General features: G+C 45.4%; 6 protein-coding genes and 1 long non-coding RNA gene across 11 annotated transcripts in view; 4 read left to right on the top strand and 3 right to left on the bottom strand.

Annotated features, from left to right (window-relative positions):
• LOC117640222 (carboxyl-terminal PDZ ligand of neuronal nitric oxide synthase protein) overlaps nucleotides 1–1,868 on the bottom strand; it is an 84,899-nt gene extending 83,031 nt beyond the window's left edge. For all 3 annotated transcript variants that reach the window (XM_034376547.1, XM_034376548.1, XM_034376549.1), the window contains exon 1: nucleotides 1,423–1,868. In XM_034376547.1, coding sequence (XP_034232438.1) covers nucleotides 1,423–1,530 — 108 coding nt within the window. In that variant the 5' untranslated portion in view covers nucleotides 1,531–1,868. The remainder of the gene's footprint in view (nucleotides 1–1,422) is intronic.
• A 394-nt stretch (nucleotides 1,869–2,262) lies between these two features.
• LOC117639965 lies at nucleotides 2,263–5,956 on the bottom strand. Of its 3 annotated transcripts, none has more exons than XM_034376077.1 (9): nucleotides 5,869–5,956; nucleotides 5,610–5,744; nucleotides 4,152–5,491; nucleotides 3,859–4,077; nucleotides 3,661–3,792; nucleotides 3,400–3,583; nucleotides 3,147–3,319; nucleotides 2,819–3,037; nucleotides 2,263–2,737 (listed from the first exon to the last, which is right to left on the bottom strand). In XM_034376077.1, the coding sequence occupies exons 2-9, from the start codon at nucleotides 5,689–5,691 to the stop codon at nucleotides 2,441–2,443; spliced, it is 2,646 nt and encodes an 881-aa protein (XP_034231968.1). In that variant the 5' UTR covers nucleotides 5,692–5,744; nucleotides 5,869–5,956; the 3' UTR covers nucleotides 2,263–2,440. The 3 variants fall into 3 exon arrangements, with proteins under 3 accessions (XP_034231968.1, XP_034231969.1, XP_034231970.1); XM_034376078.1 differs by lacking the exon at nucleotides 5,869–5,956 and adding an exon at nucleotides 5,842–5,861; XM_034376079.1 differs by lacking the exon at nucleotides 5,869–5,956 and having other exon boundaries at nucleotides 4,152–5,292; nucleotides 5,376–5,491; nucleotides 5,610–5,626.
• LOC117639966 (GPALPP motifs-containing protein 1) lies at nucleotides 5,902–9,963 on the top strand. Its single transcript, XM_034376080.1, is given in 6 exon segments — nucleotides 5,902–6,026; nucleotides 7,633–8,378; nucleotides 8,381–8,950; nucleotides 9,050–9,238; nucleotides 9,315–9,476; nucleotides 9,550–9,963. Coding segments are annotated over 5 exon segments (1,815 nt in total). The 5' UTR covers nucleotides 5,902–6,026; nucleotides 7,633–7,643; the 3' UTR covers nucleotides 9,709–9,963.
• LOC117639968 (phosphatidate cytidylyltransferase, mitochondrial) lies at nucleotides 6,033–7,246 on the top strand. The gene has a single exon (XM_034376082.1). It carries the CDS (start codon nucleotides 6,160–6,162, stop codon nucleotides 7,180–7,182), a length of 1,023 nt encoding a protein of 340 aa, XP_034231973.1. The 5' UTR covers nucleotides 6,033–6,159; the 3' UTR covers nucleotides 7,183–7,246.
• Nucleotides 9,964–10,364: 401 nt separating the features above from the next.
• LOC117639967 (serine/threonine-protein kinase PLK1) lies at nucleotides 10,365–13,675 on the bottom strand. The gene is made up of 10 exons (XM_034376081.1): nucleotides 13,459–13,675; nucleotides 12,767–12,991; nucleotides 12,473–12,690; nucleotides 12,291–12,386; nucleotides 12,008–12,207; nucleotides 11,809–11,916; nucleotides 11,539–11,733; nucleotides 11,306–11,459; nucleotides 10,980–11,226; nucleotides 10,365–10,895 (listed from the first exon to the last, which is right to left on the bottom strand). The coding sequence occupies exons 1-10, from the start codon at nucleotides 13,549–13,551 to the stop codon at nucleotides 10,713–10,715; spliced, it is 1,719 nt and encodes a 572-aa protein (XP_034231972.1). The 5' UTR covers nucleotides 13,552–13,675; the 3' UTR covers nucleotides 10,365–10,712.
• Nucleotides 13,676–16,496: 2,821 nt separating this feature from the next.
• Nucleotides 16,497–18,061, top strand: LOC117640209. The gene is made up of 2 exons (XR_004587409.1): nucleotides 16,497–16,651; nucleotides 17,437–18,061. It is a non-coding gene; the product is annotated as an uncharacterized LOC117640209 (long non-coding RNA).
• On the top strand, nucleotides 16,658–17,180 carry LOC117640208. Its single transcript, XM_034376528.1, has one exon. The coding sequence runs from the start codon at nucleotides 16,763–16,765 to the stop codon at nucleotides 17,111–17,113; it is 351 nt and encodes a 116-aa protein (XP_034232419.1). The 5' UTR covers nucleotides 16,658–16,762; the 3' UTR covers nucleotides 17,114–17,180.
• Nucleotides 18,062–26,432: the final 8,371 nt, after the last annotated feature.

The following is a 26,432-nucleotide window of genomic DNA, read 5'->3' as shown; positions in this document are numbered from 1 at the left end:
GTCCGTCAGGAGGGGGCTCGGGGCTTACGGCGGTCTACGCAGTCTACGCACCAAAAACCGTAAACCCGGACCTGGCCGCCGCTAATGACGAGAAAAAAAATTCTGCCGGAAATAAGGCAGGGGGATTTTGCTCATTTTTGCTGCTGCCGCCCGCGTCCGCAGCGCGTTTCGGCCGTGCGAGAAGCAACGCGCCGAGTGCTGAACCGTCTGCTCCACTGCTCCGGATGAGATGACAACCCTCCCGCGTGGCGAGGGGGGAAGTCCGGTGGCAACTCCCGACGACCAGCTGGCCACACAGTTCAAATCAAGCTGGGGTCGAAAGAGGCAATTTTAATTTTGTCTTTCGGCGCACGGCGCAACAAGTTGCCTTGTTTGCCCCGAATCGACAAATGGCTAATGGGGAGCCAGGCCCACACTAATCAGCTCAACAAGGCGGAAGCGCGGCAAGCCCGGCCACGCAGCCAATCACCGTCATTTGGCTAAAGTGACATCTGCACAATCATACGCCACAGCCAGCGCCCGCGGTTCCGCCTGGCTACCTGTCTATCCGTCTCGTCTGTCTGTCTGTCTGTCTGTCTGTCTGTCCGTCCGTCTGTCCGTGCGTCCAAGCGCGCTAAGTGCAGAATGCGCTGACTCGCTGACCGCGCACACAGACAATCAGCTGGTTGTCAGTGCTCTGGCCCCGAAAGCACGGAGCACGTCCCTCCCCCTCCCCTCCCCTCGGCGACATTGGCTGCCCATTCCAGTGCCAAGGCTTGGCCGAGGCTTGGCCGAGGGTTCAAATACCCGCGTCGCTTCTTGGGAACGCGCCAAATCCAGGGCGCGCGGTGACCACACTGTCCCATCGAATTCCCTTTTCGAGGAAGGGGTCTGTCGGATGGTCATTCCCCCTGCAGTCTCCAGCGACACAGTCCGCGGCCGTTTGCAGCAACCGGTCATTTCGGCCCCGAGTCTTTGACACACTCCAAACACGCAGGGCACGCAGGGACGTCGGAGCACATGGGCCGGTCGTTTGGGCAGGGCCCGGCCCGTCAGGCCCTTTCTCCAGACACACCTGAGTCATCCGAGCCGAGCCCCGCCCAGGGCCCCGCCTAGGGCCCAGCGCCCCGCCGCCCCGCGCCACCCGTCCGGAACGGCCGCTCGGCCGCTAGAGCTAGAGCTAGCTAGAGCGGCTAGAAATTGGCGGGAACGCTAGCCGCGCCAAATACAGTAACGGTCCGGCCGCCCCCACTCCGTCGCTCCGTCGCAGGCTTGACCGGAACAGGAACAGGCATTTCCACGGACTGCGGCAATTGGCGGTTTGGTCCATCCTGGCCGTCAGGCTGGCCAATCCCCACGCGGATGCAACGCGTGCCGCGGCCTGGCAGGATGACGGTGGAGTGACATCACTTGCATCGCGACTAGCCGCTGACTCACACACACCTTGGCCTGGAACGTAATGCCGTGGTGGAAGGCCTCGTCGGAGTGCAGCGGGATCCGGGTGTCGCCGTCGTCGTTGGGCACCAGGTTGTACTGCTTCTTGGAGGGCATCGTGACTGTCTAGAGGACAGTGTCCTCTGCGCTCTGCGGCGGGGGTGGTGGTTAATCCAAGCTAGGGCAACGCGGCAGCGCACGCCGCAGCACCACAACAACACACACTGCACTGGTGCACTAGTCGATGCACTCGCGACTCGTGTCAGCCATCCCCTCGGCACTCGCGGTGCACTCGGCTGCGCGTCGGCGCGTCTCGGTGCCGATCCGTTTCCGTTTCCGAGGAGTGAATGGATGAATCGGCGGGTCCGCACGGGCCTAGCTTGACGAGATGCCGGCTGCCTCGGGTCGGCTGCAGTCGCGACGGGCGCAGCGTGCGGCGTGCGCACGAGTCGGCTCCAAGCCCAACACTGGCGCCCGTCCCACCCGTCCCCCGTGCGCCCGGCACCGCGCCGCACGCCGCGGCCGCGGCTCGGTGCCGAGAGGCAAGCGAGGCCCCCACCACCGCCCCCGCTTCACCCTTCTCCACCCGTCTCCGCCCCGGCGGCCCCGGTCCGACTGAGACACCTGTTGGACGCCGCTCTGCCCGGCACACCAGGCACACCTTGCTCCTCCAGCGAGGATGCCAGCAGCCAGGATGCTGGAGGCTGGAGCGGTGAGGCTCAGGGAAGCTTGGTCTCTTTCTACCTTGCAGGGAAGTTGGTGCAGAGCCCTTTCCCCACTTTAATAGCATTTTGTTTTCTCTCGATCGTCATAGATGGTAATTAATGGGTAAATGAAGATGTCATTACATGTGCGGTAATGGAAATAAGCTTTTAATAAACAATTGGAATAGAATTTTGTTTTACAATATAGAACACAGTAACACGACAAAAATGACCACCTTATACATGTTCTGAAAGGCCTATTTTATTTTTAGTATTTAAAAATTGGGCTGAACCAAAATATCAGCATTTACAGATGAAGTCTCTCATCTATCATTCATTTCAACCTCACTCACTTCAGAAATAGCATCTTCAAAAATGACTTTTAATTTGTCTTCAAGCAGTTCACGGCTTTGATTGACAGGGCAATTCATTATGATGGTAGATAGAGTGTTGAGGGCTTCTATTTGGGGTGGTACTTTATTCATTAAATCAACAACAACCGGTAAGATGTGCATTCCTGATTCATTCCAAACTTTGCTGGGAAGCTTGCAAAGAAGGTGAAGTGTTTCTTCAAGGACCACTAAATAGTTAGTCATTTTTAGGTCAGGTAAAATTTTGGTCTGAAACAGAACAAATTTTGTAAAAGAAAGTTCCACAAATAACAAGTAACATTCAATCCATATCAGAATAAAAAAGGATACCTTCAAGACAGTTCCTAAGCAGCGCACACAGAAATCTAGACAGGATCGGTGAGGTGAGTCAACATTTAAGTCCACATTTCCACACGCAGCAACAAGTAACATAATCGATTTTTGAAATGACTGGAAGACTGAGTAGGAACAGTCATTGTGTTCAGCAAAAAGGTTTTTCAGGGCATCAGCAACACCACACCACTCATCCATTAAAAGAAATGACAACATCTGGGAAGGAAAAAAGAGAATGAGAGCCACATATGATTCCTTCCTTCTCTCATTCAATTAATTACAAGTAGCAGACCACCAAAGATGTTAAAAATACAACCATCCTTACCTCAGCTAGAATATAAGCGGCAAATTCGGATGTTTTCACTTGAGCATTGAAACAAAGGCCATAGTTAACAGTTGTCTTTGCTGGGTGATCATCAGAGGAAAACACCTCTAACTGGCCCAGGGTCATTCCGGAGTACTTTCTTATGTAGCATTGAAACCAATCTTTTTCTAATTCTGTGGAATGGAAGAACAATTTTATTATAGTGTTTCAAATTTAAAAACTATGCCCAAACATAGACCCAAGGAAACCACACCTGAAAGTTGGAAACATTTTAAAAACTGTATAATTTTCAAAGCTTGGCCACGGACAGACATGCAGCCCCAATTGAATTCCTCAATAGATTGTTGACAATATTCCAACACCTGACCAATGTAGACTAACAGAACAGCTATGCTGCCCACTTTACCAGATGTATTAATTATTTCCTCCAACAAAAACTGTAAAAAAATTAAGAAAATAATAGAAGTATTTGTTTATGAAAGGATAATAATCAGAGGGCTGACAGGAAGCAAACCTGCATGGAGGTGATCCACATTGAAATCATATTCCAATCATTTGCAAACATTGCTTTGCAAATGCCAGAGATTACTTGCTTTCTCAAAAATTCCTCTTTACACAAAATATCTTTCCTCCACAGTTCCAATGCCTATAACAAAGAAAAATTATTCAAATGACTGTAATTTATACTGAAGATGTTCACAGCTTGACTTACAAATTTGGGAAAAGCATCCATTTCACTCCGGATGAACTGACAACAGTCTGTTAGTTCAGAAACCCATCCATGAATAATAGTTTGAGACTCTGGTTTCAGAATAAAAAGTGCTTCAGCAATTTTTCTTTGCAAGGTTGGGCTCTTAACCCCAACTTGTAGAGCTTTTGTGATAACTGAAGCAGGATCCAGAATAAATAGACGGATTAATTCACACCGCCACTGGAGAAAGAGTAGACAAAGGTTGTTTATATGGGTATTTCAAAAATCACAAGAGGGTAAAGATGCTAGCTCACCTCTTCAGAAATATCCTCTTGTTCAAAGGATAATTTATTAAATGCACCTAGGAGGTTTGGAATGAACTGTGAACCTGATAGGTAACTCTCCATTCCAAAACAGTGTAAATAATTATGTTTTACTTCCAAGATGTTTTCTAATGTCAAATACTTTGTACTTTGATAAGACAGACTTTTCAAAATCTCTTCTTGACTAGGATTGACATTTCCTTCTTTAAGTATTTGGACAACAGAAAACAAAATAAGTTCAACATCAGATTTATCAAGCAGATCACAGTTATCTCGGATTATTCCCAATTTCTCATCATCTTGAAAGATATCCGGACATGTTAAAAATAGCTTCATCAGCTTCGAACTCCTGCCAACTGGGCAAGAAAATCTTGATTTCATTTCATCCATGCTGAGATCTTCAGTTTTTTCAACCTTAAGTTCTGGTTTCATAGCAAATGGCATTGCAGCTTCAAGGTAAGCCGGGAGGTCTGGAAGTCTTGGATCATCTGACAATTTTTCAAGCAGCTCCAAAAACTGGAAAGTTTTTTCACCTAGAGTTCTTTGAAGAGTCTTATCTCCATTGTAGTATGTCACTTCTGCCATTCCCATCCAATTGTCAACTGTTAGTTCTCGGAGAAGTTTATTTAAGTTTGATATAATGACACTTCTAAAACTCCAAATTAGTTCATCTACACTTCTTGGCTGAAGGTTCTTACAGACAGCACTATCATTGCTTGTGGCACAGCGCATCGCATAGCCCTCCCAACACTTGCCCTGGTCCAGAGTCACATTTTCTTTCAAAGTGAATTCATAAAGGTGCAAGTTATTAATATAATGCAATCCTTTCTTCAAATCCTCATTCATGCAAGGATATGGTTTATCATTTGGAAGTGAAGAATAACCATAATTCTGAAATAACACTAAGTAGTTAAAAAACTTTTCTAAAATCACAGCACTTTCGCTAGTGTTGAGAGTCATCCTTCGGAAACATGATTTACTTAAATTTAAAATGAACTCCACATCGACAGACTTTTGAGGACTTAACTCGTCTGCACTCAAGATAGAATCTATCACAGATGTTGACAAGGCAAAAGGGCCAAAAGCTATTAAGTCTTGCAAGAAATGTGAGCCCCCTGACTGCAAAATCAATCTAAGAGTCAAAATGAAAGAAATCGGTTTTACAGTGCCAATTAAATGACAAAAATTCTCATCTTCAGCGACCAAGTCTATTACATCAGCATCACTGTTCAGAAGTAGAAACAGAAATACTTTGCGCATGTCATAATCCTTTGGCAGGTCCTTAAATGCTTCCGCAAGCCCCTTGCTTATTTCGATATATTTCTCTTCATCTGAAAGACAAGGATCCAGCAAATTAGTACTCAAAATTGGGCAAAAGAACATGTAAAAAGAAGAATAACAATCCAAAAATTTTAAAGATGAGGATATTTTGCAGCATTAAGTACTTACCTGTAAGCTCATGTAAGGAATAGCTGAAGCTTGAAAGCACATTTTGCACCAAAAATAAGGGCCTATCAAAGTCAAAGACCATCTTCAGGCAAGGAAGGCTATCCAAATGAGCAGAATTAACGCATCCCTGAGTTTCTAAACAGCATGAAATGATAAAAAGCGTGTTAGCACATTCAAAATTAACGACTTAGTCGAAATACCGACAAACGTTACATTCATTCGAAATAAATACAAGTTTTAGACAAGACAGAGAACGCACAACTCAAACTCAAGCAAGCAGCCGACGCTTGAAACGAAACAGAAACGAAAGGGGCGGGCGGGCACATGTACGCGGAGCGCAGAGCAAAAATCTTCACCGAGAGAGAAGAACAGAAGCTGAACGAAAACATTCGGTGGGCTTCGACTTGTCCGCTGCAGGTGAGAAGGTTAGGTTAGGTTTGCCAGTTTACTCTAATGTTTGGCAAAGGATCGGGATATTTACTTCTTTGTCGCTAGTCACCTCAAAGGATTTGTGAGGTGCATCATCTCCTTGTGAAATTCTCCGAAAACGATGGCTGTCTCCAAAGCTCTTGCAGGGGTAGCTCCTGCCTACTCACGAATACTGTCATTATTCCCACCAGACATAAATTTTTGCTTTGCTTATGGATCTGGTGTTATAAAGCAGGCGGGAGTCAGTTCCAAGAGCTCCAATATGATCGACCTTATTTTCGCTGTTAATGACTCACACAGTTGGCACAAACAGAACATTGAAATGAACCCCACCCATTACTCGTTTCTGAAGTGGTTGGGTGAAAGCTCTGTTGCTGCCTATCAAGACCATTGGGGAGCCAAGGTATATTTCAACACTTTGGTGCCAATTCCTTCCGAAAATGTGATGATCAAATATGGTGTTGTGTCGCAATCATCACTTGTGTCTGATCTTCTGGACTGGAGTCAACTTTATCTTGCGGGCCGTTTGCACAAGCCCGTCACAGTTGTACGACCAACAAGTGACTCAGAATTACGTTCTGCCCTTCAGAAGAATTTACATAGTGCTGTTCATTGTGCTTTGCTACTATTGCCTGAACATTTCACTGAAAAACTTTTGTACAGAACAATCATAGAACTGTCATATAAAGGAGATTTTCGAATGATATTTGGTGAAGACAAAAACAAAGTAGATAATATATTAGAACCACAGTTTGAGTTACTTCAAGCAATTTATCGACCAATTATCAGAAGCCTTCATGATTATATGGATGTCCAAGAGTCAGGGCTCTGCTGCCAAGATCCAGGCACTTTGGCCAAACTACATCATCTTAATCAACTCCCTAGAACCCCTCAAAGAGCATTAGTTCGCTTTTGGAATCGAGGGAGTGGGAACCTACGCCAAGATACTGAAGACGTTCTACGAGCTGTAGCCCATGATCCCGAATGTAGTTCAATATTACAAGACAGACTCCAAGATATAGTATGGGCTTCAAGTGTAAGACAGAGTATTAAAGGCATTTTCACTGCTGGCATTATGAAGTCTATTCAGTACAGTGCAAAAAAAATAAATAAAATGTTAGCGAGTTCAAAGAAAGCATTGTAATATATTTGTTGACTAGTCCTCGTTTATCTCCTGACCTATCTTTTAAATAAATTATTGCAACAGTGTTGTGAATTTTGTTTTTCACTTAGCCAGCAGTCTGGAAGAATGTGGGTTATCCGTCGGTTACTTTGTCAGTACCTCATAATTCTTAAATGAATTTTCAATGTCTTTTTTAAAACCAATTTTATTTTGCGTTTACCCTAATGGAAAATGTGGTCAGTGACAGCAGTTCTTAGAGTGTAGGTGAATTCAGCTGAAGTGCCTCATTTTCAATTTCTTTAACTGTGAGGCAGTTTATACTACATATCTGTACCTTTATCTTCTTGAAATAATAAACTTCATTGTTGTTAAAAGAAGGTCATCTTAATATATGTACCTGATATTGCCACCTTTAAAACATGTAGGGGACTATCACTCCTTTATTACCGCTCCTATTAACGTTTGTTTCAGAATCCGTCACTATGTCTTCTCGTGATGTTGGACCTGCCCTTCCGCCTCACATGAGGAGAAGCCACGGGAATACTCTTGAAGATGCAGGAAGTAGCTCGTACAGGACACAAGATGAAGAGAGGAGTAGGCACAAATGGGATGACAGGAGGAAGCACAGAGAAAAGTATGATGATAGGGACAGGCTAAGGGACAGTGACAGGGATAGGTATAACAGAGAGAAGTACAGGGACAGGGCAAGCTATTATACTTCAGAGAGGGATCATGTTAGAGCTAAGGGTAAAAGAGAGGAAGAAGAAAGAACCAGACCCTCAAGTGGACGTGCAGGGCAAGCAGAAAAACAGAGACATGAAGGCTCTTCAAAGCGCAATAAACGATCAAAAACTGATCGAACTTACAACACCGATACTGAAGAGTCATCTGACGACAGTTGCTCTGACAATCAGAAATGGACTAAAGAACCTGATTCGGACTGTGAACCTGAGTCTGAAACCTCAGAATTGGAACCAGAATCATCAAAATCACCGAAAACAGATGAGGTGAGTCCACATAAAGGCCCCAAGATAAGCGACAGCAGTCAGATAGGACCTGCTTTACCTCCCCATTTATTTGATCAGACCAGAACAAAATCCCTGAACAGTGATTCAAGTGACTCTGAAACTTCCAAACCAACCAGAGGAAAGGAAAGCCTCACTCAAAATATTGAAATAGGGCCAGCCTTGCCTCCCACCTTAGAAACCAAATTCCTATCAACGAAACGAATGACGATGATGACAATGTAGGGCCAGCTTTACCCCCTCACCTACGTAAAAATGTGAAAATCAATGAAGACAGTGACGAAAATGCTGATAGAATAGGGCCAGCTCTTCCACCTAATCTCTGTGCAAAAGTGGAAATTGATGAAGAAGACAGTGACAATGATGACAGTATAGGGCCTGCCCTCCCTCCTCAGCTCCTGAATCAAGAACGAAATATCAAAGTGGTTCCACCTTCTCCCTCACACAAGATGAGTTCCAATCAAATTGGACCTGCTCTTCCTCCTCATTTGAAGAAAGACCAAGGCTCTGACAGTGAAACAGAGTTGAAATCAGTGGGTCCTGTCCTGCCTCCCAAATTGAAAGAACGTTCAGCATTGGGCCCTGCGCTTCCCCCAGGAATGGATCTTGACCTATTGGATGAAAAGATGAGTAATGCTAGCAGTGATGATGAAGTTGTAGGACCACTTTTACCTGAAGAAATGATAAAAAGCGGCAAGAACTATAACGTTCAGGCCCAGCTAGAAAGAAATGCTGCTGCTATCAAACGAAAAATGGAGGAAAAGGTAATGATAATTGATTGTGTTTTGTTTTTGTCGATTCTGCATTTTGATAGAATGTTAAAAATGAAAAACAATTATTTATTATTTTTTTTGTGTTTTTAGGATTTGCCTGATGTTTCCACAAGACGAGAGGAATGGATGCTAGAGTTGCCTCCCGAAGGTACTGTGGACCTTGGTTTGGGACCCAGAAGTTTCCGAGCTCGTGGAGCTCCAGAGAAAGGAGCAGATCGATCAATGTGGACTGATACGCCTGCTGATAAAGCTCGCAAGGAAGAAGAAGCCAAACGACGGGTCAGTATTTTTGTTTTGAAGAAGAAAACTGTGCTGAATTAACTTTTTACTTGATATATTCCCTCTATATTTTCAGTTTGAACTCGGCATTTCTACTACAGAGGATGTGAAGAAAGCCGGAATATCCAAACAAATGTCAAGTAAAGACAAATCAATGGAGACTATTGTTAAAAAACATAAGAGATCCAAGGAATCCCTTTTAGATGCCCATCAAAAGAAAATCAAAGAAGAGAAAAAGGTTTGTTTGAATTTATTAATGTTTTGTGTTTGAGCAATCCAAGTGTTTGACCTGTTTTGTTGTTTTTATCCAGAAGAAAGAAAAGGCAGGTGCCAAACAGGAACGACGTCCATTTAATAGAGAGACTGACCTAAAAGTCAATGTTTTTGATGACGCCCAGAAGAAAGCTATTTACAAGAAGGCTCAATTACTTGATAGCAGATTTTCTAGGGGAGAAACAAAGTATTTGTAGTTTTCAAAAAATTTGAAGGCCAGACCACATGTTTCAAAACTTTTCATGTTTTCCCAAAAAGAGAACATACATAAGTTTACTGGGCTTCTGATTGTTAAAATTTATTTGCCTTAACTGTCCAGTTTGCTTAAGAAGTTCTATTCTTTCTGTGTAATATTATTTATTTTTCCTTTGACAAAAATGTTCATCTTTTTTACAAGTTTTACTTCTCTTTGTCAAGTATGCAAAATAAAATATCAATCCTATCTTTATTAACATGACATGAGTGCTTAGATCCCCAGCCCATTCAAGATTTCTTGGAATGATCAGTGCATAAGGAAAGAGGAAAATAAGTAAATGATGTGAGTAGAAAATATTTATATTTATTCTTGTAAAACTAATAAGATATTATCAAAAGTTTTGTCTAGGAAACCCAGAAGAGTCACTAGCAAATCTTTTAAAGGGTTCAAACACTCGAGGATAAAAATATTGAATTCGATAAAAAAGGGGTTCTAAACAAAAGTATCAATCTAAAGTTGTTTGGTACAAACCAAATACACTATCACATCAAAGATACAAAAATACACTAATAGCACACAGTGCAGGAATTGATTTTGTAATACTCTAATGGAGTTTGTTAATCCTGTTGGAGAAACAAACTGAATACTTACCATCAGTTAAATACTTATTATCTTTTACTTAGTCAAAGGCAGTGATTTAAACAAAGTATCAAATACTCCTACTATGAACAAAAGTCTCAATTAAGAGGTGAACATACGTAGCTTCAAATACATAAAACCTGACAAGGGTGTGCTGTAGTTAAAAAATCAGGGAGTTAAATAAAGTGGAATAATATACCTCAATACACAAGAGTCCCCAATCAATACATTTTTACATAAAACATTGTTATTTCAGTTTTTAAAAAATAAAGTCCTCCCCAGGGACAAAAATTTGGAGAACCTTAGCCTCTGATTTAGGTTTGTTTTAAGAGAATGAGGAATCACAGCCAGGTATCCAGTTCTGAATTAACTTATCATCTTGTTAATCTTTTCAAGGGCATATTGCAAACTTTGAGCAAGTTGTAAACTGCAACCAGTCTTCTGCATGGAAGAAAACCTAAATGTACGGATGTTCTTCTCCAGATCGTGATATGTTACAGCACCCATTAAAGGACACATTATGATTTTCGTATGATCAAGGAAGTTGACCTGCAATACAGATATTACAAAATGAGGAACTCTCATCACACTAAAAAATAGCATGTGAAACAGTTGTATCATTGAAGCACCTACCTGCAATGTTCCATTTGTCAGATGCATTACTACAGCTGAGGGTGTGCGGAACCAGGTGTGCAAGTAAGGAATGCGAGACAAGGAATCGCACTCCCGAGGTGCAATGGCTCCTCCAGCTTTAACCAGATGTTCGTTCATATAACGGCGGAAATAAGTGAGAAGTTTCATCTTTTTCTCCAGCACTGAGGGGAAGCTTACTTCAGTGTAGTAATTTTCAGACCCATCTCTGTCAATGTAATGTACATCCCTGGGGCAAAGTAAATTTTTGGCATTAAAGTTTGTCATTACCAACAGTACTTCACTGTCAATTGGCATGTTGTACTTACTTCCCGTTGGGTAACATGATAAGCTTGGTTGTGTCATTAAACATAACACCAACACCCTCATCGCACAGCTGATATCCAAACCCATATTTATCTGAGTAATCAACCCACTTGCTGACCCAAACAAAGGGTGATGCAGCAGGATCAGACATATCATCTGAAAACACAGTTATATTGACAAATTAAAAACCATTCAAAAATCAGTGACAAGCTAAGGTTCAAGTCTTGAGGCCTACCAGAATCAATGATATCCTTTCTCCCTGGATGAGTCTTCAGCAGCTCTGAAAGCTGAGTCCGCAATGAGTTAAGGTGTTCACGGAAATTGAATGATGTGCAGGCAACTGTTCTTCCTCCAGCAGCTGGCATACTTTCACGAGGATTGCCACCATCCCCTCTCTTCCTGCCAGTTGGACTTGCTAGAATTTCACCACCTATTAAGAAAGGGGAAAAGAATTATAACAAACACTTTCAAAGAGCAACATTAGACCTGTTAAAATGACACCAACCATTGACTTCAATAAGAGGTTTGCGTAAAAGCAGATTCTTGTTCTCCAAGGTGTCAAATCTAGGAGCAGTAGTAAGACAGGAGACAGGAAGCTGCTGTGGTAAATATCCTACAGTTTGAAGAAACAGAACATTTACAATAAATAACAATCCATGCAGAGTTCACACCCTTAAAAAACATGACTTTACAGCAGAACAAACCTGAAGTAAAGAAACTATTTTTCAGAAGTTCCTCAACTCTAGGTCTGGCTTTTGGATCTGGCTGCAGCATTTTGCTGATTAGTGATGATGCAGACTTTTTCAGATTAGGGGGAATCACATATTCACATCTCTTGATTCGCCCATAAGTTTCCTTCAAAGAACTAGTTTCAAATGGAGGTTTGCCAACAAGTAATGTGTACCTGCAAAGAAGAGTAGAATCAAATTAGAACACCTGTTGCAGGTTGAGTACTGTACTCCATGAAGTTTGATAAAAAGTACTTACATAATGCAACCAATGGACCAAACATCAACTTCATAGCTGTGACCTCTCTTTTGAAGAATTTCTGGAGCGATGTAGTTTGGAGTTCCACACAATGTCCTGCAAGTTAAAACCATCAATGAAAATATTCATAAAATTGATAGCACAAGCAACATAGGAAACCCTATAATTTGAATTGAACTTACTTCTTCCTCTCACCATCAAACTCTAGTTTTGCTGCAAGACCAAAGTCTCCAATTTTAACTTCCATGTTATCATTCAGGAACAAATTTCCCAATTTCAAATCTCTGTGGATAATGTGGCAATTATGTAAATAAAGCACTCCTTCAAGAATCTGTTTAAGGTAGTATCTTGTTTCAGGTTCAGTAAGTGCCTTGCGACGTTTGTGAAGTTCCATCATTGACTGAAAGCACATAAGACAAAGAATATAGAACATCAGCAGTACCTTATATAACAAATGTAAACAAAGAAGTCCTTACTCTTTTTCGGCACAGTTCCAGGACGATATATATGTTAAGGTCATCTTCAAAGAAACCATGGAAGCCAACAACATGCTTGTGATTCAAACTGCGGTGAATGGAGATTTCCTGAGTTATCTTCTCTCGCTGGTTGTGTTTCGTCATTAATTTTTTCGGAATGATCTTGCCAGCATATACTCTGCTTGTTCCAATTTGCTTGATTTCATAACATTTGGCAAACCCACCCTAAGAAAAGCAAAACATTAAATTAGAGAAAATAGCATGGGAACCGACAGGAATGTGGCTACAATGTATGACAGTCAACTTCGAAGCAAACAAGAATACATTCAGGAAGATTTAAGAGTACACAAAGTTAAAATTACACGCACTATTAAAGTTTAATGTCAGGGACGCTGCAGGCAAAGGTAAAGAATGAAGTCAAAGCCTAAAAACCTCACCCAAACCGAATATTTGACACAACATCATTGGTTAGAAGACCGCATCAAGAGGTCTGACATTGCATCAAATACACACGCCATGAATGCAAGATCCTTCTGAAAACACTCCGGGCGCTTCATCTTGGAGAGGCGTCCTGTGATTCCGTCTGAAGGTCGGAACCACCGACTAAAGGCAATCCTTTGGTAAACGCCCTTAGGCATTCGGTCTAACGGCTACACGACCGGCGGAGGAAATAAGTCCTCTCTGCTACAAACCTTTCCAAAGAAGCTTCCTTTCTCATATGATGTTCTTGTCCCTGGGTCCACAATAATTTTGGGTATTTCCTTTCCATCGTCCATCTTCGACATTTTCAGTTATTGACTCGGGACAGAGCACCACGCTTCTTCCTTCAGGCCGATGGAGGGCTCCGGATTTGAACTTACGAGTGTGTACCGTCTCACGTAAACCGTTCCCTCCAACTGCCAGTGGCTGGGCTCTGATTGGTCGAACTACAAATGACAACAAAGCGTTTACCAACATAACAAATTTTAAAAAATGTCTCACATCAATAAAAATGGACAAAAGCGCCTTTTGAATGTTGATTTTGATATTTTCAAATAACGATTAAATTAATGCAAGAGTGCGAGGCTTACTGTTCATTCGTTTTAGACTAGTTCAAAATCAAAAGTTTTGCATTGCTCTTGCACGTATGACTTCTGCTAGCGGTCTGCTCTTACTGAGTTATTCTGAAATGATAATGAATCAAAACCTACATTTATTTGTCTCACGAGAAACAAAAGAAACGAAAGAATCCTCTCTGCAGAAAGCAAGACAATAATCATTCATACGGCGAGCAGCATGAACCGAAACACTTTCTCTTCGGTGATCAACAAGTGACAATCAAACCGGAAGTCAAAGCTGGAAAGCCGGAAACAGTCTATGGCGGTCCTCGCTTGGTTGGAGCGAAACACCGGACAAGGAAGAAAACGGGCTTACGATCGCGTTATTTCGACAGAAGTTTCCAGCTTCGCCACCTTACATTTTCTAAGAGTGCAGTGACCTGCCAGAGTAGTGGTCTTGGAGTCGCCGGCTGAGGTGCTGCGGGCGGCACTCTGTCATGCCGCGCTTCGGAGCGACGCGGGGTCGCCGTCCCGTCCCGTCCTGTCCCGGGGAAACGCCGAGATGACTCTGTTCGGGTTCGGCCTGCTTTTGCCTTTCGCTCCGTCTAGGCCGTCCAGGCCGTCTGCGCCCCGTCGCTGCTGTTGCGTGCAGCGCCAGGCAGCGCAGCCCCGATGAACTCGGCTGTCAGGCCGAGGGCAGCCGAGGGAGCCGAGGGCCACCCCAGAGGGCCACCCCAGAGGGCCACCCCAGAGGGCCACCCCTTGGGGCTGCGTCTGGATACGAAGTCGGCAAGGGGATGCTTCCATCAGGCAGTCGGTCGGCCTAGCCGCCCTGCGCGCCCTGCGCGCCCGGCCCTGGAAACGGGCTTGGGGGGCAACGGCTTGTTTCGGAGCCAAACCTCTACTCGCTCCTGGTACGCGCGGGCACGTTCGTAAATCAGGTCAGCGGGGCGAGACAGCGTGGCAGCGAGGCAGTCCGGGGCTGGCAGTGCCCTAGGCAGTGCGGCAGGGCATGGCCCCCAAGGCCCTCTAAGTTCAAACAGAAAACGTGCAAAGTGGGATAGGGACGGCTATCTTGTGGCTCGCCTCTCATTTTGGTGGCTCATGTTTTCCTCGGACTGGTTCTTCCGACGTGGTGTTCGTTCTCAAGGTCACGTAGGCCCATGCGTGCCATGTGCTCGCGGCGAGCAGCGCGCCTGCTGATAGGCAACCCATCGAGCAGCCGCGCAGTGCAAATTTTGGCGCTCAGGCGCACATGGGCTCACATCACCAAATCGGGTTCAGCTCATTTTCACACCAGCCTCCCCCCCCCCCCCAAAGCGCAACACGTACTTGCGCTGGAGTGGGTTGACAACGGGTCCAACATGTTCATGTCATGCGGTTCGACGGTTGCACCCTTGCTGCACGCTGCTGCACGCCCATGACATCCCCCTTCCCCTTCTTCTCCTGGACGGGAACAGGGGAGCCCGACCCTTCAAGAGGGTAGGGTGGTTGTCCTCCTCGCTTGCACCACTGGAGGCTTGCAACCCCCCCCCCCCCCCCGTCCTCGCCCCCCTTTTCCTCTCCTCTTGCAACGGCTGCTAGACGGCTGGTCCCACGACTGAAGGTGCTGGGGGGCCGTCCCTGAAGGAGGGACCGTCCAGAAAACAAAGACGCTCCCTTCGCGAGAGGAACGCGCAGCCGCCTCTCATAAACGTGGCACAGTTCCAAAGAGGTCCAAATTAGAAAAGGTGCGGGTGGAGGTGGGGTATTTCCGCCGTTGTGTTATGGTGCGTGTTTGTCTCTGGGTGCTTCTGGCCCGTGACTACTACGTGGCTACACCGTGTTGATCGCCAGCACGAAAAGGCAGAGAGGGCCACATCACTGATAACGGCGAACGTGACATTTACGTCGCAGACTCGCGAAGTTCGTGTACATAGGAGCAACATGTTATTGTGCGCAGAACCTGGCAAAGAGGCAAAGGGTGTTGCTTAGCTTTTGGGGGGGGGGAAGCATTTTACGGACGATCCCCAATGACGCAACAATTCTTTGTCAAAGAAAACCACAGAGTCCGGATGTAGCTTTCCGACTGCACAAGAGCATGCTCGTCCTGGGCAAGAGCTAGGTCTGCCAAACCTCGCGTGTGTGATACATTTTTTGATATCATCGTCCATTTCCGAGGCCATTCAGGTTGACTCCAGGAAACGTCGGGATGGCCTAGAGCCCTATGGCCCTCTGGCCGAAATCCGTCACAAACAGGGCATCTGCACTGCTAAGTTCGGCCGCTGCTGCTCATGGAAAACTTAAATCAGTGAAAGTGGATTATTTCCAAAGGATTGAGGGGAAAGGGGTAGGGAGAATGGGCAAAACAGTATGGGCTTGGAGTGGCGTGGAGTGGCGGGGAGTGGCGAGGTGGGGTGAGACGATGCGTCACAAGTTTAGTCACAGCCTGGGAAGGCCGCCGCACACGCATAGCGGGGTGTGCCTCCGCTGGTCTTTGTGATCGACATCTCGACCCGAGCCAGGAATATTGTCGTCACTGTCTGCGTTTCTATATCAAATTCAATCTTACAGCACGATCAGACTTTCGACGCGAGGTTTCGCGTCTCCCCTGCTTCCCAAGCGATTTATCACCGCCAGACGGAAGCACTATTTTCTCGACCCGTGGCGGAGTGACACACTTCCTGGCGTCGGCGACGCGTATATAAGCCGTCTCGCACTACTTTCACGCCATTTTGAGTCGCAACGAGAACCCAAGCACGTCGGCCCGCTGTTCATCTGCGTCGTAGTCGTGGACTGCGCTTTCTCTTTCTTGGACCTATTGGATTGGAAGAAGATTCTACATCCGTCCTCCCCTTCCCGGAGCTAGGTACGGTATCTAGGCTGTTTGCGCTAGCTTTATCATTCGCCAAGCCTAGATCCACCGACCCTAGTAGTCCTACGCTGCCCTGCCCCGAGCCCCGAGCATTCCAACTGCAATATGGTGGCCTCGATCGATCGCAGAGTCCCTTGCCCCCAGGGGCCCACCGAGGAGCTGGTGAAATTAATTTCAAAGTTCCGCACCAAGAAAGTGTGTTTGAAAAAGCGTCCGAGGCGCGATCTGAGAGTTGAAGCCATTCTCACGAATGTTTTGACTCGCGCTCAGGAAGAACTGAAAGCCAAGCAACAGCAGAGACTTCGCAAGTGGCTCGAAGTAAAGTCTTGTCTAGGTGTCTCTGACGAAAAGTACAAATGTGATTCTGATGTCTGGAGAGAGAAAGATTTAGGGCTGGACTCTCTGCATTCTTTCATGCTCCAGCTGGGGGAAGTGAAAACTCCCCTTCACCGATAGTCGGCTATTTTTAATTTGGGCCATTATGTCAATACTTCCATAGCTGCTCTGTCAGCTTAAACTTATGTGCTGTGATTAATCTTTATATAAATAATTCAAGAGTTTGTAAAGCTTGAGATTGGAGCTTGAATTGCTCATATATTCTGGTCAAATTTGTTAAGTTTTAAGACTGAAAATCTATGATTATATTGATCTCACGTGAATATCTTGGTGTGCTATTTGCTTTGGTACATTGTTGTGTAAGCTGATGTTGTGTTCAACAAGCTGAATTTTGTATTTGATTTTGGGATCTGTTGTTATTCGTGATTGTTTTTCCATTACAGTCTCCAATAAGAAGGAAATCCCATGATGAGGCACCAGAGTTCCCAACCTACCACAGTCAGACCAGACCACCACGCTGTTGGGCCAGGCAGCCGTGTCGGTCCTAATGGATGAAGCCAGGCTTGGAATGGACACTGCCAAGTGTACTGACCTGAGGTGGGTGTGTAATGACATCAGTTGGTGATACATCTGAGGTTTTTGGCTACTTTGGCTTGCAAAGTTCTTTTAGACTTGGTTGTCACACATTGGTCTGTGTGAGGAAAATTCGACGGCCTCTTTGATGTGCGGCTCGATTCATATGTCAGTGCCTCTATTTAGCACCAACTAGTCTATGCAGTTATCTCTGGAAGTGCGCTTGTCAGTGTCTATCATCAATCTGGACATCTTGGAAGACATGACTCCTGGTCCGATGGCTGCGATGGCTGCACTTGGGCAGATGGTCTCCAATGATAGTTGAAGTGAGTACCATGATTCGTTGTTCTGATAACAACTGATAGGAATCTAAATGGCCAATATTTCCATGGCTTGATTGTTTTTGGTGGTGCGCTCTGTAGTGTGGGTTGTTTGGAAGTTGAGCCTTACTGTAATGAGTATTATTCTGTCAGAATAAATATGAAAGTTACCAAAGTTGTGTTGTGTTATCCTTGGGGTAGGGTTGTGGGTAGGTTAAGTGTTTGTACTCGCAGGCTGTGCCCTGATTCTACACATTATTACGGTACCTGCTGTTCCCTGTGTCCTTGCTGGGTGGCAATGCGTTCTGGGACTGCCTTCAGCCCTTCTGGTCCGACATCCAAGATTGTCGCTGAATAGTTCCTTAAAGTAGCATTGTTTTTTTGTTTTGTTTTTTTTCTTTTTGGTTTAGAGTACAGAACATTGTCTTTCAATTCTCTCAATTTTATTTGTTCTGATGATGAATGTTTGTGTTCCTCAAGCCTCAACCGTCCACTTGCTTCGCATTGGGGCGACGAGGAGGTGAACGCGAAATCCTTGTTCTGGAGCTGGCATGGGCTGAACCAGCTTGGACATCTTCCTGATCATTATGTCAAGTCTTTGGTAGTCACTCAATTCGTCATGTTCTCCCATGGACTCTTTGCCTCTTGGGAACAGCAGTGAAATGTACCTAAACAAATACAAGAAATACATCGGAATCCATACATATGCAAGTAAGTGTGGTTTGAAGAATGATGCCCCTCATTCACCAAATTTGGTCTAGCTTGACATGGTGTTGAGTAATTGCTCTTATGTCTTTCAGACCTTTTGTTTTACCTGGATTAGCGAACATGAAATGTCACACACTCAAGGGCAGCAGAGGAAATCTCAGCTATCTCAACAAAGCTGCGCTTCTTAGTTCTTGGACACCACTTCAACCAAAGACTGCCTGCTGATCAATTTGTATCAACATCTGATTAACAAATTTGGCATGATTAAAGTCCGCTTCACCTTCAGGCACCTCCTGAATTGCTCATGTCCAGGACTTGTCTTGAAGTGGAAGCTTGCTTGTGAACATGACCTGTACACTACTGTTACCCTTATGCTGGCAGATGCTACTTCAGCCGCCTCCAAGTCCATGACAATCGGTGACTGGCTTTGCGAGAGTGAGTGGAATCCAAGTATGAGAGCTTGGTCCTCCGTCCCCACTCGGCCACGATGTTCACCATCCCAGCATATCCCGGTCCTTCTGCGGTGGTCATCTAGTGCGAAAAGAGACTACTCACCTGACCCTGAGCCCCCACTGCTGCCGTAGATGCAAGTCCTGCTGTCAGTTGGATTCATCTCATCCTTTGCTTCTGAGCACACATTGCCTGGAAGCTGCGTGGGATCTTTAAAGTCTGATAGTCAAGAGTTCGCCGAGTCTCTAGAAGTTGGTGAAGTAACATTGATGCTTCATTCAGCATATTTGTATCAAGGAATCTAGTTCAATCGCCTTGACTGGATTTGGAAGTCCCGTGTGGACTTAATATTTTGAATTCTGAGCAGCAGATACCAGCTGGCTGCAGTCCTGACCGGGCTGATCTTCGGCTCCGGATGGTCTTCTGCAGTTGTGTGGGCTGAGTGTCTATCCATGGCGTGTATCGAAAGGCAGCCTTACAATCCATGAAATCCTTGAACAGTCCGTGGTGGACTGTCGACTGATAGTTGTTCAGTCACGAATTGGCAGTTCAATCAGCAAAGGCTGCCAGCGTTAGTCTGTCATGGACTAAGCGAATGCTGTACATGGGTGCAATTGACCCATGCCGTTGAATGAAGGAGGTTTAAGTAGATAGATGCACCATGGCTGGTAAACCTCAGGGATGGATCGTTACGTTAGAGGAGAAAGAGATGAGGGGTACCAAAGCCCTCCCTCCCTCCTTTGAACCTGGGAGCATTCTTGCGATGAAAAGCTGCTCAACGTAGCACTAACAGGTGGGCTTTAGTTTGCTTGTTTCTGAAACCTTTCTCTATTTTCACATTTTAAGAAGGTTTGTTGAACAGTTAAGTGTCATTTTTTAAAAGATCTTCTGTCACTGATGCATTTCAGGATTCGTGTATAGATGAGAGACATTCGGAAGGGTGACCCATGACCGGAATAGGAATCGTACCACTGAGCGACCTTTGGAATGTTCGAGCGGTTATTACTCTACAATTATGGCTATGAAACATGCGTGGATTTGAAAAATATTCGATCAGGCTTCAAGACCTGCCCCTTCTAAATTCTGAACAATTTCAAGCCCCAGGAGGAGCTGTTTGTCCAACGTACTTGCACCTAAGGAAGAAAGGCTACAAGTCTGGACATCACATACTATGGCTTCAACTCAGCAGATTATGAGAGATTTGCTGGCTTGACTGGGCTTCTTGTGGATACAAGAAATATTCTTAATTTTTTCTTATGTCCAGCCCTTACCTGGCTAGTGATACTTTTCCCCCATTTTGGTGTTGTAGACATAGCCGTGTATCCGAGTAAGCCGTCCGCTTTGAGTTCATCTCCAAGTCATACCAGCGAGACGGGTTGTGGAGACTGCCCTTCCAAATTCATCTGGGCAAATTTCTGAAGACCGAAATTCGAGCGCTGTCATCACAAATCACAATCGTTTGAATGCGTCTTCCATATTTTACTCATCAGATGCTCCAAGCAGTGCAACATGCCGCAAATATTGGTATCAGTCCCCGTTCTCGAACATTTATTGCTCTATACCATGTTATGGTTTGTAAGCATGACATGCTGTATTAGTTACCTGGGTTGGGAGGGGTTAGAAGTAACCCACCAGTCTGCTTGCAGTCAACATTAGAGGTTCCATTTATTCAACTTATCCTGCTTGAAGAGTAACCAAGTTGGGATTAATCGAAGATTCAGTCGCATCCGAAGTGGTATCCTGAAAGGTCCCACTGCGCCAAGGAATACGGGCTGCCTGTCAGACAAAGGTTATCGCCTTAATTTTATCAACTCGTGAGGGTGTGTGCTCTTCACAAATGTCCATACAGGCTGGAGAGAAAATTTGTCGAGAGTGAATGATTATCCCGGCCGTTTGAGAGCACAGTTCCAAAGCGTTATCGTCATCATCTCCATCGCATATGTCAGCTCCTGTCCTTCGATCATCAGGCTACATACTCCACATTCTTCGATCTACTTTCAACTGAACAACAGTTATCGACAATCGCAATATTTATTCTTGTGTATCGTTCCTCAAGCCAACTTTACACACATTTAATAAGCCACTAGCTTATATCTTCAAATGTTTTTTCTCATGCTGCAGGATAAGGTTCCATGTTCCATTTGAGTTCCTTCAAAGTAGCAGTGATTTGTGTCAAGGCCTTCCTGCCAGCAACATCTTGCACTCTCATATGATCAGGAAGTTTGATGTATTTATACAGAATGCAGTAACTTGTGTGTTCTTGTGTACTTACAGTTTATGTTTTACTGTTTGATCATTTAGACCAGGATTTGAACACGAGACATTATCAATGGAAATATAGAAGTTCTTTCTTCCTCTTGGCATTATTCAGTAGTGGGAATTGCTGGCTGCTTGTAAGTTAATGCAGGTTTGGCAGAATTTTTCCTGTGGAAAAGAATTTGATTTGTTTGCTCCCCCGAAGTGGGGTAGTGGCCATAATGGAAGGAGGGTGGTTTTTTGAAAATGTGCAGGAAAATCCCGTTTGGTGTGCCTTTGGAACCTGTGAGAGAGTCTAGTCGTGTGCTGCTCGGTTTATTTTAACAGCAGGTGACACATTTCCTCAATCAATTATCAAATGATGGTCTACTTGAAATTAAGTGAGGGAGTTTAACCTCCATTTTCTTGTAAGTTTGAGCCTCCTTTGTGAGGTTTAAACATCGCTAACCTTTGTCACCCCCTAGTGGGTGGTGGTTACTTGTGTTGTGTCTCAGATTCTCTGTTGGCGCTGCAGTCTGAAGGTTTTGCAGTAAGGTTTGCCCTCAATTTTGTTATAATCCATTGAATCCCCAATGGAATTGGGGTAGGGTGCATAACAATTGTTTCTGAGACTGCGCAGTTAATCACAATTCGAGCTGGAGAGTGCGTTCAAATGCAGCTTCATGGGCAACAGACACTATTGTTTCGCCATTAGAGGTGACCTTGTGGTTGTATTTTCTCGTTTCTCTTCGTTTTAGGCACTTGTGTGTGCCAGGGAGTTTGTGCCTTTGTCAAGTTGCAGGTTGAGGAACTTGCTTCATGGTCAGTCACCCGCTGGCCAATGTTCTGTGGCTTCTGTTAGTGGTTCGTGGATAATGGTCTCCATTACGGTATCTCACCAGCTGGAGGGTAGGCGGTGTTCATCTAGGAAGCAAGTTGGTACATAGTTATCTCCTTGAGCTGTTTTCTCCTACACAAGTGGGGCTGCTTGTGTTGTGCCAAATTTCAGGAGATTTTTAAAAGTGGCATTCAACTGTACTGATAAATCCTATAGTAAGGATGTGATAGACTATCAGTTACGCCAACAAGTTAAGATTTTGAAGGCCAGCAGGTATATGGATAAATAACAGAATACTCTGATAATTTAACCAGATGGCAAAAGGCATAATGGATATCTTTTTCTACAATGGAGTAATGTATAACTGAACTGTATCATCTCACTGAATTTATGTTCTTATTTTTATTGAAGTTATGCAGAGGTTCAATGTTAACTGACTGTTGGGATGTGTTATACAGGTAGATAGTAACATTTTCCATTATTTCCAGTTTTGGAAAGCAAATGGTGGATTTTCATCTCTGTTGAGAATGAGATTTAATTGTAGTTGCAAAAATCCTGCACATGCTGAAAGCATTTGAATTTGGAGAGATGTCTAAAAATCAGTACATGATATTGTTTACAAAAGTAAGATGCGACAGGTTTTGTTGAAGTAGCAATAATGCTGAAATATCTTCAAAATGAAAAACACTTGTGCAAGTTGAAACAGTATGAAATCATCATAAATCAATCATCTTAGTACTGAATTGTACTATGGGCAGTTGCCCAGTGAGATACGGGCTAATGCTGGCTGCATTTTATGCCCAAGAGCATGCGTTGATGGCTGCTTATACCTTTATGAAATGTGGTATTTCTAATGAGCTGAGATGCTGCATCAAGAATTGAACAAAATCGCTGTGTGGAAAGAAGCCAAGTGCTGTGAGCTGAAATGACACAAATGCTGCAAATTGTGTATGGTTACTAAAACCAAGTTACTGCAATGCACTGTTTACCTTTAATCTTGGTGGAGAGATAAGCACAGAGTTTATCTGTTGTGGATTATTGGTAAATGAAGGCATTGGAGCCACTTTGTGGGGCCTTTGTGAATCTGATCTTTCAGACATGCTGGACAAAGGAGGTCGAAGGACTGCTGCTTCCCCCAGTGCTACCGCTGGTAAATGTCCATTTTGACCCTTGAATTGACTTGACTCCTTTGGCAGCTTGTGGTCTAGATGGGTCCTTTCTTTTGGCAGACACGCTGAGCGAGGACACACGACATGCCCAGCCAGGTCTCAGCCAGGTCTTAGCCAGGTCCATCCAGGCAGGTGAGAAGGCAAAAGCTGTATGCTTTCAGGCCCATGCATCAAGACGACACGTCGCACCACGTCACTACGCGGAAGGCGACGAGACCAGACCAGACGACGGGTGATCCGAGCACGGCCCTCAGTGTGTCCACAGTCAGGGCAGGGTGCGTGGTAACGCTCGCACGCATACACGCAGACGGACACCTTTTGGGAGAGTCACTGTGGAGCCTAGAGCGTTGCCACTGCTGGTCTCCAGCGTGGCCCCTGTCTTGGCTGTGGGTGTGGTGGTCAAGGCTGACTCACCACTGCTGTGTGGCCAGGGTGCAAAAGCGAGATGCCGCATACCATATGCTCTGAGATGAGGAGATGCTGCTGTTGTTGCATGTGGAAGTTCCAACCTGTGAGTTTGTCTCCTGTTGGTCTCTTTACGGAACACACATTGAACCTGTCCTGGATTGGAGAGAGAGAGAGGGTAGAAGCGTGCTGGACAAAGCCGTCTCGAGGCACATGGTGGGTGAAGACTTTAAGACTTCTGTGTTGTGCTGTATTTGCTCAGGAAGTACTTAGTGTCGGAGCGTTCTGTGTTTAATTTTTTCAGAACGTAAGTCGCAGCTTCTACAGTCTTTCTCAGAATTGGCTATACAAGCAGTCTGTTTTAAGGCTCAAGAGTTAGTAATTTCTGATTTTAAAATGTAAGAGATTGCTCTCTGTGAGAAGTGTGCCTCCAGCCAGAATAAACCCAGCATTTATGCAAGTGGTTTTCTTTAGGATAAGCATGTCGAAAAAAGGTCAGGCCCTTGGCTCATGAAGACATGAAAACATGATCACAATGTTTTTTGTCTACGCAAGCCTTCTGAACCTTAAGTGTGTGTGTGTGCGCAGCCATTCATATGGTGCGTGTATTATGAGTACGTAGCATGAATACATCTTAATTTTGCAATGCTTTTTTGAAACTAAGAAGATGGTTGAGCTGAACTTTTGCCCCACATTTCTTGTCTCAAAGAAATTCATGACATTTTTGTTCATGTGAGTATCCTGTAGTGATCTTTATTGGTCATTTCTGGTTATTGACTTGGCTCTGTTTAATCTTCTAGGACCATGCCTAGATGATGCTTATGTCTGAAACTCCTTAGAATGAAGGAACTACTGAAGGAAATGAACTTCTAGTGCCCAAAGATTGTTTAAAAATACGTTCGGAAAGAACTAGGAAAGATGCGCCAATCACTACTTACAAATGGAGAAAGATGCGCCAATATTGAATTTCTGATGAAGAAAAGATGCGCCACGGTAACTTTGCAATGGAGTAAAGATGCGCCAACATTTACTTTCCAGAGGCATGATACGACATAGCAGCATGAAGTTTGAAAGTAGCAAATGACAAGTGCTTTAAAAGATGCGCCAACCACCAAAAAAAGGAAAAAAGATAAACATTCAAAAGATGCGCCAAAAATTTAAAGAAAAAACTAAAAGATGCGCCAGAAAACTAAATTGAAATGAAAAGATGCGCCAACAATTAGTATAATACTGCATTTGTTAAGAGAATGCACTTCTTTTATCAAACGTTCTATTTGTCTGATCGAAGTTTTATCCCTATAGTTGGTAACTGGATTTTTCTTTTCTTTATATTTCTTGTGTTTGTGTCGCCACTGGGACTTTGGTGTCTCACAGCATGTATTGGCATCATGTATGGCATGGAAATATGGCTTCATTAGGTGACTTGCAAGTTGCCTTAGGGCCGTGGCTGATGTTCCTACTTTTTCCCTCAAGGGAATCGTAAGGGCATCAGGGGACGCCCTTCTGTCCTTAGGACTTTATTTCTGAGGTCTGAAGGGTGGATCTGAGCATCATGCGCTTCGTTGAGACTTCGCTGTTTGCGGACCTCCTTCGCCGGTTTCTTCGTGGGGCTTCGCGGGACTTCGTGGGACATCGTGGGACTTCGCGGGACATCGTGGGACTTCGCGGGACATCGTGGGACCTCTTCGTTGGCCTCTACGCGGGACATCGTGGGATTGCGTGTGACCTCTTCTCCAGCCTCTGCGCGGGACTTCGTGGGACCTCTTCGCCGGCCTCTGCGTGGGACTTCGTGGGACCTCTTCACTGGCCTCTGCGTGGGACTTCGTGGGACCTCTTCGCCGGCCTCGTCGCGGGACTTCTCCGCGGGCTTCTACGTGGGACTTCGTGGGACTTCTGCGCGGGACCTCTTCGTGGGACTTCGCGGGACTTTGCGGGACTTCGCGGGAACTCTTTTTGGAGCCTCTTCGCTGGACTCATCGCGGGACTTCGTGGGATATCTTCGCAGGAGGGTAGTAGAATTGTTTCTGCCTTCCTTCGCTCATTCGTCTCACCATCGCGGGGCCATTCCATTCATCATCACGGGACGGGGCTGTATGAAACCTTTCCTTCCACCGAAACGACGGCCCCCTCTCCTTCCGAATCCACTTTGCTTTGTCACTAGCTGCAGAGCCCCAGAGGACGTCAGGACGTCGCGCGGTGGCAGTCGCGAGCTGCCGGAGCTGCGCTGGACCCCTCGAGGAGTCCTGCCCGGCGTCACGCGCCGCCACGGGATGTTACGTCACGGTGGGCGCCGAGCCTGCCGCTGGGCTAAACCTCTCCCGTTGGCGACGCACTGGACGGACTTCGGCTTGGACGTGCTGGCCCGAGCTGGCACCAGCTAGCACCAGCCTGCGTGCGGTGCTTGCGCTGGGCATCGCGCGGTGCGGGGCTGGCTCCTCACGTGTTCCCTCACCACGGCGGGGGCCTTCCGGTGAGCCCCACGGCCATCCGAGTGGACTTCCCTGTTTGAGCCCCACAGCGCGGGCTATCCGAATGGACTTCCCTGGTGAGCTCCACGGCGCGTGCCATCCGAGTGGACTTCCCTGGTGAGCTCCACGGCGCGTGCCATCCGAGTGGACTTCCCTGGTGAGCTCCACGGCGCGTGCCATCCGAGTGGACTTCCCCGGTGAGCTCCACGGCGCGGGCCTCTCGAACGGACTTCCCTCTCTGGCCTGGAGATCCCGGCGCGGAGCACTGCGAGC

This window comes from Thrips palmi, unplaced genomic scaffold (assembly GCF_012932325.1).
Source record: "Thrips palmi isolate BJ-2018 unplaced genomic scaffold, TpBJ-2018v1 HiC_scaffold_12, whole genome shotgun sequence".
NCBI classification, from domain to species: Eukaryota; Metazoa; Arthropoda; class Insecta; order Thysanoptera; family Thripidae; genus Thrips; species Thrips palmi.
This window is presented reverse-complemented; position numbering and strand designations above follow the sequence as displayed.

Excerpts from the sequence above, each read along its gene's own strand:
- LOC117639965 (XM_034376077.1), bottom strand. The coding sequence starts at position 5,691 with ATGGTCTTTGACTTTGATAGGCCCTTATTTTTGGTGCAAAATGTGCTT. Across the intron at positions 3,320-3,399 it reads AAAATGTTTCCAACTTTCAG|AATTAGAAAAAGATTGGTTT; the intron begins GTGTGGTTTCCT and ends TCCATTCCACAG. Across the intron at positions 3,038-3,146 it reads CCGCTTATATTCTAGCTGAG|ATGTTGTCATTTCTTTTAAT; the intron begins GTAAGGATGGTT and ends TTTCCTTCCCAG.
- LOC117639968 (XM_034376082.1), top strand. The coding sequence starts at position 6,160 with ATGGCTGTCTCCAAAGCTCTTGCAGGGGTAGCTCCTGCCTACTCACGA.
- LOC117639967 (XM_034376081.1), bottom strand. The coding sequence starts at position 13,551 with ATGTCGAAGATGGACGATGGAAAGGAAATACCCAAAATTATTGTGGAC. Across the intron at positions 12,691-12,766 it reads TGGAACTGTGCCGAAAAAGA|TCAATGATGGAACTTCACAA; the intron begins GTAAGGACTTCT and ends ATGTGCTTTCAG. Across the intron at positions 11,460-11,538 it reads AAAGGATATCATTGATTCTG|ATGATATGTCTGATCCTGCT; the intron begins GTAGGCCTCAAG and ends CTGTGTTTTCAG.
- LOC117640208 (XM_034376528.1), top strand. The coding sequence starts at position 16,763 with ATGGTGGCCTCGATCGATCGCAGAGTCCCTTGCCCCCAGGGGCCCACC.